Source organism: Eutrema salsugineum, unplaced genomic scaffold (genome assembly GCF_000478725.1).
Source record: "Eutrema salsugineum unplaced genomic scaffold, Eutsalg1_0 scaffold_3, whole genome shotgun sequence".
NCBI classification, from domain to species: domain Eukaryota; kingdom Viridiplantae; phylum Streptophyta; class Magnoliopsida; order Brassicales; family Brassicaceae; genus Eutrema; species Eutrema salsugineum.
Window position 1 is genome coordinate 7,654,381 of NW_006256756.1, and position 11,055 is coordinate 7,665,435.

Genomic DNA, 11,055 nt, shown 5'->3' on the forward strand with positions numbered 1-11,055 from the left:
AACACTTAAAATAATTAAAACACTTGAAACAGTATAAGAAATCCTAAATTATAATAGGTAAAAACACGGTGTTATCAAGGTCATCAATTCTCAACGCCGTGAGAGGGTTTTGGTGAGCCCTCAGATTATTATGTGTGACACATTTATGTTGGTTGCATAGCCAATTGCCGGTTGGTTCCTATGAGAAGGCAGGATTGGATGGACACGAGTTTGAGATTATGGCAAGGCCGGCCTCTTGGGTTACTACGGAAAGGAAGACGAGTGTTGGGTGTCAAAGTGGTTTTGTGATTTGTGTGATGAGCTTAAGAGGCTCTTGATTGGTATATGATTTGGTGGTGAATATTTGAGTGAAATTGTGGTGTTAATATGGAATTGTTACTGTGAAATGGTTTAGTTACTATATAGAAATTGCTTGAGTTTGTTTTACGATTAGACTTTCATATATAGTTATCTCACGTAATTGTCTGATGGTGACTCTGTGGGTCTCCCTAAGGCTCTCATAATGAGAGTCTCATTACTCATTCCTCCTTCCTCTTTTTCTTCCCGTTGCTCTTTCAGGTTAGGTTGATCGGCAAAGTCTGTATTGTTGTCGTTACTTGGGTATTTTCATGTATTCGGATGCCCATGATAGGGGGTTACAGTAACCGTACAAATCCACTCGAAGCATAATAATTTGTAGTTGTATGTAAGAAAAAATAAGAAGAAAAAAAAACGAACAAAATACGTTCTTGAAATTATTGATTTTAATCTTTTACTTTTACCTTCGTAAAAAAAATAAAAATAAGAATAATAATTAGCAAACTGTGTAACTAAGTCTGAAGACAATGAATTCTTATATATACAATAATCCTTTTGGTGAGCTCAGATTCTCAGATAAATCCCAAGAACCCTAAAGATCATACAAATGCTAAATATAAATTAAGGTCGTCAAATGTTTATATGCTCAGATTTTGATTTTTGATTTCGAGTTTTGGAGAATTGTTAAACATCCTGAGCATATAAACATTGTTAAACGAGTTTTTAACAATTCTCTAAAACTCGAAATCAAAAAATCCTGAATCAAAATCTGAGCCAAAATCACATCAAAGAACTCGTTTGACTGTTGCATTGTTTTGTTTTGTATTTGTGTTGAGTTTACTTACATAGAAAGTTTATTATAAAAAAGGCAAACCCCAAATTCTCTTCTCTCTCTACATACGCACACATAGTCAAAGGATCATTAAAATACCATATTTCATCATTAAAAAGGCTCGTTCAAAGTTTTGTCTACGTAGAGCAATAAATTACTGTAAATAGAAAAGAAAAAGGAAACAAAATCTCTTTTCTCTCTACATACGCACACAGAATCAAAGGATCATTAAAATACCATATTAGAGTTTTTTAAAGCAGTTTTCTCATTATTAATTCAAAAAACCAATTACAACTTATATACATTAGTCGCATAGGCTTAATCAAATAATATGTACAAAGACAAGTGGCATAGACTCTCTATAAGCAACTAACCACTTTTCACCATTCTGTAGTATTAGCAAATTAAGATTGTCCATGACATGTTAGCCTAATGGATTATACTTTGTGGCACCGCCCAGAATCAAACATTCAAACCCATATATATACAGTATATATATATAAATAATCCATGTTGTTCAGCAAAAAACAAAAATCACGAGTATAGGAACCTAAAAGAGTGTAACCAAAAAAAAAAAAGATGCAATGAAAGAATGTTAGGGAAGCACGTAAAACATTATTTGATTGAATTATAAATAAAGCTTGATTTCTCTAGAAAAGTTTATAAAGTTTCCAAAAACAATATACTCAAAGAGATTAACATACAACAGATACTAATCTTTATATAAACAATACAACGTAAGTTTTCCAATTTCCATACATTAAGAAAGCTTATCATATGTATAAAGCAGATAGATTATTCTGTTGAGAGTTGAGAAAAATACATGTCTCATGTCCAAAAAGGAACAGAAGAGTAATAATAATCAGAACAAAATAGTGGAAACACGCAGGTATCAAACTCCCAGAAATATCCACACACAAAGACGAAGCAATTTATAAACTTTTGGCTGCTTTGTCTTAAATCTGAATCGTTCTTTTGTGTAATTAATAACCGTTTCCTTCTTCACCCACTCTTCTCCTTCTTCTTCTCTCTCACCTAAGAGATCTTTTGTTGTAGTCGTTGACTTTCAGTGGACAGAAAAAAAACCGATTTTTTGAATAAATAAAATATCAATGCCATTTTGTACGGAATTTTCCTGAATTTCCTCTTCTGTGTCTCTGATTTTCTGAAGATGGGTAATAGATTTATCTGTATGAAGAAGAAAGATGTTATCGTCAGAACTAGTGGAGGAGATGGATCTAGAAGCAAGAGACTAAACCGTTCTCAAAGAAAATCGATTGGTGATGAAGAGATGTTGCATCGACGAGCTTTGTCTCTGGCAATTCATCAAGCTCAGCTTTCTCAGAGATTCGATGGATCCATGTCTAGACGGGTCGGGTCTACTAGCTCCAGAAGACGATCACTCTCTGACCCATTTTCCAATAACAAGCAGGTCACTCACTCAATTTCATATAATAATGATAAAGGTTTCGAATTTCGAATTTTGACTAGGTTTTTTTTTCTTTTGTTTTTCCCCAATTTTATAATGTTTGTTCATCGCTAGAAGTGAAAGTTGCTTTTTGATGATTGTTGTTATAGCTTTTTGAGATTGAGAGGAAAAAGGTGGAGGAGAGAAGATTCTTATATGGTTATCTTATCAAAATCAGTATTTTTTTTTGATAAATCAGTAATTTGAGAAAAAGAGTTCAAAACTGTGTAGAGATTAAATCTGATAGTGACATTAAGTTGGGACAAGGGAAGTTTTGTCTTTGATTCTTTGAAGAAGATAAAAGTTTACTTTCTCGGATGGTTTTCAAAAGTCATGTAGTGGCTTTCCTTTTAAAAGTTTAAATCATTTGTTGTCATATTAACTCTACGGGTCTACTCGTTGTGATTAGAACAAAGAGTGAGACAAGAAGCTTCTTTTTGGTTATTGCACTAAGTTTTACCAAGTAGAAAGCAGAGAACTTTGATTCAAAATCAAACTCTTTTAAAAATTAAAAGAAGGGAATTTTGTTGAAAACTCAAGATCCTGACCGCTATTAATGTCAATGCTTTGTAATTGACACTTCTTGTTGCTATGATAAACCTGGTCTGTCTAGAGATCAGATCACATTGTATGTTCTGTTTTACCGATGCATTGTGCTTATGCAAAGTATCGTTTTATCTCTTCAGGTATCTGATTTTTTGGAAAGCTTGACAGTAAAGAAATTCATTCTTGTGCATGGTGAAGGGTTTGGGGCATGGTGTTGGTACAAAACTATTGCTTCATTGGAAGAGTCAGGACTATCTCCTGTTACGGTCGACCTCGCTGGATCTGGATTTAATATGACAGATACAAATAGCATTTACACCTTAGAAGAATATTCCAAACCATTGATCGAGCTCCTTCAAAATCTTCCATTGGAAGAAAAGGTTAAAAAGTTCTCGCGTGTTGATTGTTAGCTTTATGTTGTAGCCTGGAAGGCAAGTATCAATATCTTACTACATTGAACCTTAGTTAGATTTTTCTCTGCCTTCTTTGAAGAATATTCTATGGAAGGTTAACAATTTCCATGTGAGCTCTAGTGTCATCTTGATTTTTCGGTATGAAACGTCCGCGAGTGAGGCAATGAGTGTGGATTGTTGCAGGTAATTCTGGTGGGTCACAGTACTGGAGGTGCATGTGTTTCTTATGCATTAGAGAAATTTCCAGAAAAAATCTCTAAAGCTATATTCATATGTGCCACTATGGTTTCTGATGGACAAAGACCCTTTGATGTCTTTGCTGATGAGGTAATAACACAAACTAATTTCATTCACACATGTTTCTTGAGTGTATTTTGATCTCTCTATCTCATTAAGATACTTACACAGTGATCTACATTTCTCAATTTCAAAAAGCTAAAAATCTGTTTTGCAAATCAAACGAGGAAATCATAGACTAAAACATGGGTTGTAGAGTCATAAGATGATCCTGTAGATTTTGAAATCGATGAAAAGTCGAAACATAGTTCTATTCTTATCTTGTGCATCTATTGCAGCTTGGTTCTGCTGAGCGGTTCATGAAAGAGTCGCAGTTCTTGATCTATGGAAATGGAGAGGACAAGCCTGCAACAGGATTCATGTTCGAGAAGCAACACATGAAAAGCTTATACTTCAACCAGTCACCCAATAAGGTAAAAATACTTTCAAGAACCATTCTAAGTGATGCAGCAACAGCCTTATCTTAAGATGGACATTTTAAATTTTTTTTGTTTTGATTGGTTTGCTTCGGTTAATGTTTCAGATTATGTTTCGATTTTTGTTTGTTAACGTTGGTTGTTGTCTTCTTGATTTATTACAAAAATACTTGGAAGGAAAAAAAAAAAAAAACAAGTTAGACAACCCTGTATAAACAATGCGATTCGGCTAATTCGGTTTCTTTGGTTGCATTTTCATTCGATCTTAGTTCGGTTTTTATACTAAGTCCATGATGCAACCTTTATGACGTGTGATCAATTTTTAAATATATTTTCAGGACATTGCATTGTCGATGATCTCGATGCGACCTGTACCATTGGGTCCTATGATGGAGAAACTGTCGCTTAGTGGAGAAAGATATGGGAGAGGTCGGAGATTCTATGTTCAGACGCTAGACGACTTGGCACTTTCACCGGACGTACAAGAAAAACTTGTGCGAGAGAATAGTCCCGAAGGAGTTTTCAAGATCAAAGGAAGTGATCATTGTCCTTTCTTCTCTAAACCTCAGTCTCTTCACAAGATCTTTCTTGAGATCGCTCAGATTTCTTAAAAGAGAGAAATCTTGATTTCATTGGGAAGAAAACTTCTATAATACTTTCATTTGTTAACTTCTTAGCTTTTATACATTTTATACTGTATTCAATGTATTAATACCAAACAAATTAAATTATCGTTGTGTTATTGCAACCGTGTATGACATTGTCTCCTTCTCTGTATGTGTTGTATGGATCGGATAATCCCGGTTCGATGATTATTCTAGTCATTATGAATGGAAAAAATTACAATTTGTGAGCCAGCAAGATGCTTAATGCACTTCAGGCCAAGCGTAAAAATGGTTTCATCACCGGAACCTTGAAGAAACTAGAAAGTGGAAGCCCTGATTATGAAAACTGGATTGCAGCAAACTCCATGATCTTCGGTTGGATAAGGGCATCCATCGAACCAAAGGTGAAAGCCACAGTGACCTTTGTTCCCGAAGCATGTCAGCTTTAGGAAATCTTGAAGCAGTATTTCTTGGTGGAAAACAAAGTTCGTATTCATTAGCTCAAAACGCAGCTTGCACGGTGTCGTCAACAGAGACAGTCGGTGTTCAAATATTACGGCAAGCTGACCACTCTTTGGGATGAGCTGGTGGTCTATCAACCTTTGCCACTGTGTACTTGTAGAGCGGCGAAGAAAATTATGAAAGAGAGAGACAACAAGAAAATCCTCCAGTTTCTTATGAGCTTTGATGACTCTTGGTATGGGAATATGTGCACCGCACTCATTGGACAAGATCCACTATCGTCGATTGAAGAATTCTACTCCAAAGTCATGAGAGAAGAACAATGTATGGGTGGCGTTCGTCTTCGCGAACATCAGCAGGATGCTATTGACTTTGTGATTCGAGAAACAACTTTAGGATCAAGCTCTGAGGTTTCTGTCCTGAAATCTCAGATGCTCTGTTCTCACTATGGTCGTTTAGGGCATGAGAAAAATGATTGTTGGCAAATCGCGGGGTTTCCCAAGTGGTTCACAGAGTGTGGTGAGAAAGGTGGCAGTCGTGGTTCTACTTCTCGAGGTCGTGGTGGCCGTGGTGCAGGTCGGGGTAGAGGACAGGTCACAGTTGTTCATGCTACAAGTTCACATGCTTCTCTTTTCCTAGAGTTTACTCCAGAGAAGTGGCAGGTGCTTTCTCAAATGATCAAATAAAATCAGGCACCGGTACTTCCAAAAAATTGTCTAGTAAGACTAAATATGGCAATGTTACTCTTGACACAGGAGTCTCCCATCACATGACCGGGAATTTGTCTTTGTTAACTGATCTTGTGTCCATTCCTCCGTGTTATGTGGGTTTCGCGGATGGAAGTTAAACAATTGCGTTGAGCATGGGAGTGTTTCCTATTTCGGACAAAGTGTCATTGACTAATGTTATTTATGTGCCTTCATTGAATTGTACACTGATTTCTGTCTCTAACATATTACGACAAACAAGTTGTTTCGCTATGTTTACTAATACTATTTGTATCTTGCAGGACCGTGTTTCGAAGAGTCTGATTGGAACCGGTGAAGAGCGAGATGGGTATTACTTGACGGATGTTGCTACCGCGAAGATTCACACCATTGATGCGGCTTTCGATCAGACTTTATGGCACCAACGTTTGGGGCATCCTAGTTTTCCGTGCTTTCAGCTTTACCTTCGTTTTCTAGTTCATCTGTTTATGTTAGCTCAAAGTCTTGTGATGCGTGTTCTCGAGCTAAACAAACCAGAAAAGGTTTTTCCAGACAGTATTAATAAACAACCGATTGTTTTTCTTTAATATATTGTGATGTTTGGGGTCCATACCGAGCTCCCTCTTCTTGTGCAGCAGTTTATTTTTAACCATCATTGATGATTTTTCGAGAGCTGTTTGGACATATTTGCTATTCCAAAAATCGGAATTGCGCCAAGTCTTAACAAATTTTTTGGCATACATAGAAAAACAATTTGGCAAGTCTGCCAAGGTGGTTCGCAGTGATAACAGGACAGAGTTCATGTGTCTCTCCTCAATTTTTCGTGAGCGTGGGATTATACATCAGACATCTTGCGTTGGGACTCCACAGCAGAATGGTAGACTCAAACGTAAGGACACATATATTCTTAACGTGGCAAGAGCCTTATTGTTTCATGTCAGTTTACCAATTAAGTTATAGGGTGAAGCAGTTTTGACGGCAGCTTTCTTGATCAGTCGTACACCTACTGCCTCTCATCGTGGTCGTTCTCCGTATGAAGTTCTTCATTGAGTCAAACCAGATTACACTCTATTACGGTGTGCTACACTCACCGTATTACTCGAGACAAAGACAAGTTTGGCGAACGTAACCCTCTTTGTGTATTTGTTGGTTATCATTTTGGGAAGAAAGGCTGGAAGGTCTTCGACATTAACTGTAACAAGTTCATTATATCACGAGATGTAGTGTTTTGTGAAGATGTTTTTCTGTTTGCTGCTCAACCATCTGTTCTTGACTTTGTTTCATTACCAGTTGTCGCTTGCAATGAGGATATGCATGTTTGTTCTGCTCCTTTAGCAAGGGGGGTCTCTTCTTCTTTCGATATTGGAGAAGCAGATACTCCACCTGTCACAGAGGATGTTGAGGCTGAGGTGGACACATATGTTGCTGTTGTTGCTGATGTTGTTAACGAGCCACCGATAGTCGAAAGTACAGCTCGGTTGTGGACAGGGACAACAGACTCGATCCATCTTACTCAGATATTTTGTGTGTAACATAGTCACTTGCAATAAATACCCTCTCCCTCACACCAATTCCAAGTCCTCGACATCGTTCCAAGGTACTCCCTTTACTCGTTGACAGATCATATATCCGATGCTAATTTTTCTCCAGGGCATCATGGTTTCTTGGCTGTGATTACGGAATCTCACGAACCTAAGCATTTTAAAGAGGCTGTCCAAATCAAAGTACGCAACGATGCTATGAATGCTGGACGTCTCCGTCATAGTGTTGTATCTGGGTTACCTAAACTGGATCTTATGGACGTCTCGTATGGACGTCCCCGTCATAGAAGACGAAAGCTACCTACGGAGGTTACGTAAGCCAAGATGGATTCCGATCTGAAATGCATGATCTTATTCCAGCATGAGAGCGTGAGTTAGTTGTCGAGATTAAGTAATTAGATGATTAGGGTGACGAGAGCTGGCTAATCTTATAAGTGTTTATCCTAGTTTCGGAATTATAGAAAATCCTTACCTAGATTCCCTGTGTTATAGACCATGGACCCTAGAAACGAACCTTAATTAAATCCAGCGTCTTTTTCATATAGTTCTCAAATGATTTTCAAGCTTTTTAATTTTCTGCTTAGTTATTTAGATTCAGTCACAACCAACCCCCCCCCCCCCCCCTTTTTTTTAATCTGATTAGGCCTACAATTGTTTTTAGCATCAGTTAGGAGTCCTCAAGACACAAATCTATGTCGATTCGATCCCTAAGTACGACTGCGTTGGCTGTGCACTTGTAGTTGCCCACTACATCCACACCAGCATGCTTCGCAAATTTAAAGATAACATGAGTAAGTTTTTTTGATGAAAGACTTAGGCAACTTGAAATACTTTCTCGGCATTGAAGTTAGTCGAGGACTAGAAGGTATTTTCTTGTCACAGCGCAAGTACGCTTTAGAAATCATTGCTAACATGGCTAATCTTGGTTCTAAGCCAGCTCGTACTCCACTAGAACAGAATCACCAATTGGCTCTCACTACGAGTTCTCCTTGGTCTGATCCAACTAAGTATCAGAGACTTATCGGACGTTTGATTTACCTTACGCATACTTGTCCTGAGTTGAGTTATGTTGTACACATTTTGTCTCAGTTTATGCTCGAATCTATGCAAGCTCATTGGGAAGCTGCGATTCAAGTTGTTCATTTCTTAAAAGGTTCTCTTGGCCACGGTATTTTGCTTAAGGCCGACTCAGATTTGACACTTACGATTTATTGCAACTCGGATTGGTCATCGTGTCCATTGACTCGACGTTCCTTTAGTACGTTTGTTGTTTTACTTGGTGGATCTCTAATTTCTTGGCAAACTAAGAAGCAGGATATAGTCTCTCACTTCTCTACCGAAGCTGAGTATCAGTCGATGGCAGCAGGTCTTCATGAGGTTAAGTGGCTTCAGAAATTGTTAAAAGAATTTGGCATCGAACATGTTGTGCCTATTCGCTTTTTTTTTGTGACATTAAGGCTGCTATTAAACATCACGAAAAAATCCCATTTTCCATGAGCATACCAAGCACATTGAAAGCGATTGCCATGCTGTGAGGGACGCTGTTCAGGAAGGTGTTATTGTCACGTAACATGTCCATACACAAGATCAGCTCGCCGACATCTTAACCAAAGTATTAAGACAACCTCAGTTTGATATTATACTGTCTAAGTTAGGCGTTCAGAATATTCAAGCTCAACTATGAGGGGGCGTTTACAGGATATTTATGTATCCTTTAGTTTTAGAAACATATATATTTTTTATTTTGTAAATGAGATTTTGTCCCACATCGGTAGTTAAGAAAAGTTTATGTGAAAATATGATGTATAAATACCTTGTAAATGTTATTCAATAAGAACAAGTCGGTTTGGTATCCAATTCTACATTTTTCATAAATTTCATATTCATTGTAAATCTAAATAATAACATTTATCAAACACGTTTATTGCAATATACTTTTTATTTAGTTATGTTGAGTTTACAGAACTTTTTATTTCTTTTCAACGTTTGCATATACACCACTTACCAAATCGTCGATTCTCCATAACATTTAAACAACGTATTTTTAACTTATGTCATCTTACTATTAAAAATGTATCAACCATTTCACTCTTTCACTCTCTCGATTTTAAAAGATTTCAAATCTTCTAAAAAAATTTCCCCATCGTGATACACGAGAACACTACATTACTAATTGTGGTAAAAGTCCAAAAAAAAAAAAAAATTTGGAAAGATATGTGAATGAAGTGAGAGCTGATAAAAGTGTTCAACTACAAAAGATGTGGAACTCAAAATAAAGAAAAAAAAAAGTTAAAAGAATTTTTACAATACAATAAACGTGACTGATCAATGTTATTATCCAGATTACTATATATACTAGAAATTAACCCACGCTATAGCGCAGAGCAATTATTTTAGTTTAAATTATATTTTTTCAAAAAAAATTCATTTTTTTATAAACATTACATAATTATAGTATATTACGTCATGAAAATATGATTTGATCAGGTACAGAAATTATATTTTTGAATTTAATTGTTAATAAGATTTTTATAAACTAAAGTAGTGAAAGTGAATTATTGTTAAAATATTTTAAAATTTATTTTCTATGAATATGTTTTTTCTTTAATAAAAAATAAACTATGAAAATAAATATTGTTTTGATTTTGTTAACATCTTATTAGATGGTGGTGAAACCTTAAAAATCATGTGTCCATTATTTATTTATAAAAATTCACTAAATAGATTTTTAGTGTTATATAATTAAATAAAATATAATAAATTATAGTAAAATACAGAAAATATAGAATAAAGTTTTTTTTTAAAATAAATATATATAAATATATATATGAATTTATTATTATTTAATATATTAATTTTAGTATTATAATAATTAAGAAATTAAAAATAAATCATCTCATAAATGGAAAACATATACTTTCCAGGTTTGATTCAATAATTTTAAAATATAATTATATTTTTTCCTATTTTAATTATCTCGTTATATATATAATGACATACTATGTAATATTTTAAAAAAACAATGTTTATTTATTAAAATATCTAATTAAATAATAGTATAGAGATTCAAGTAATTTAATATACACCAGTATATTCTCAGTGGTTTTTTGTTAGGTGTTTTCATTTTTACAAAAAAAAGGGATTCAAGTAATTTAATATACACCAGTAAAAAACGACCATGAAAACCCCTTTTACAAAAAAAAAAAAAAACATGTTCTGTAATGTTCTTTTGCCTCACAAAAAATCTGATTTCCATTTATTTTGTATCCATCAAGTTATTGATATGATTCAAACCCATTATTTGGTTATATTCTCCAAAAAACTTCTCCTAATCAACCCGTACAGCTACCGGCAGTACACAGAAGTTATTTTACTGGATTTTCGTAGTTTTGATGTTTCCTTGAAATTTTTATTTTGCTTTATGTAATATCGAATTATTACTATAAATATATAACTAAATATTCTAATTCT

The 11,055-nt window shown here is 35.1% G+C and overlaps 1 protein-coding gene across 1 annotated transcript; it reads left to right on the top strand.

The window, feature by feature from the left end:
- The first annotated feature begins 1,967 nt into the window (after positions 1–1,967).
- LOC18014277 (putative methylesterase 12, chloroplastic) lies at positions 1,968–5,007 on the top strand. The gene is made up of 5 exons (XM_006397068.2): positions 1,968–2,561; positions 3,284–3,523; positions 3,740–3,883; positions 4,132–4,266; positions 4,608–5,007. The coding sequence occupies exons 1-5, from the start codon at positions 2,301–2,303 to the stop codon at positions 4,878–4,880; spliced, it is 1,053 nt and encodes a 350-aa protein (XP_006397131.1). The 5' UTR covers positions 1,968–2,300; the 3' UTR covers positions 4,881–5,007.
- Positions 5,008–11,055: the final 6,048 nt, after the last annotated feature.

Excerpts from the sequence above, each read along its gene's own strand:
- LOC18014277 (XM_006397068.2), top strand. The coding sequence starts at position 2,301 with ATGGGTAATAGATTTATCTGTATGAAGAAGAAAGATGTTATCGTCAGA. Across the intron at positions 2,562-3,283 it reads CATTTTCCAATAACAAGCAG|GTATCTGATTTTTTGGAAAG; the intron begins GTCACTCACTCA and ends TTATCTCTTCAG. Across the intron at positions 4,267-4,607 it reads TCAACCAGTCACCCAATAAG|GACATTGCATTGTCGATGAT; the intron begins GTAAAAATACTT and ends ATATATTTTCAG.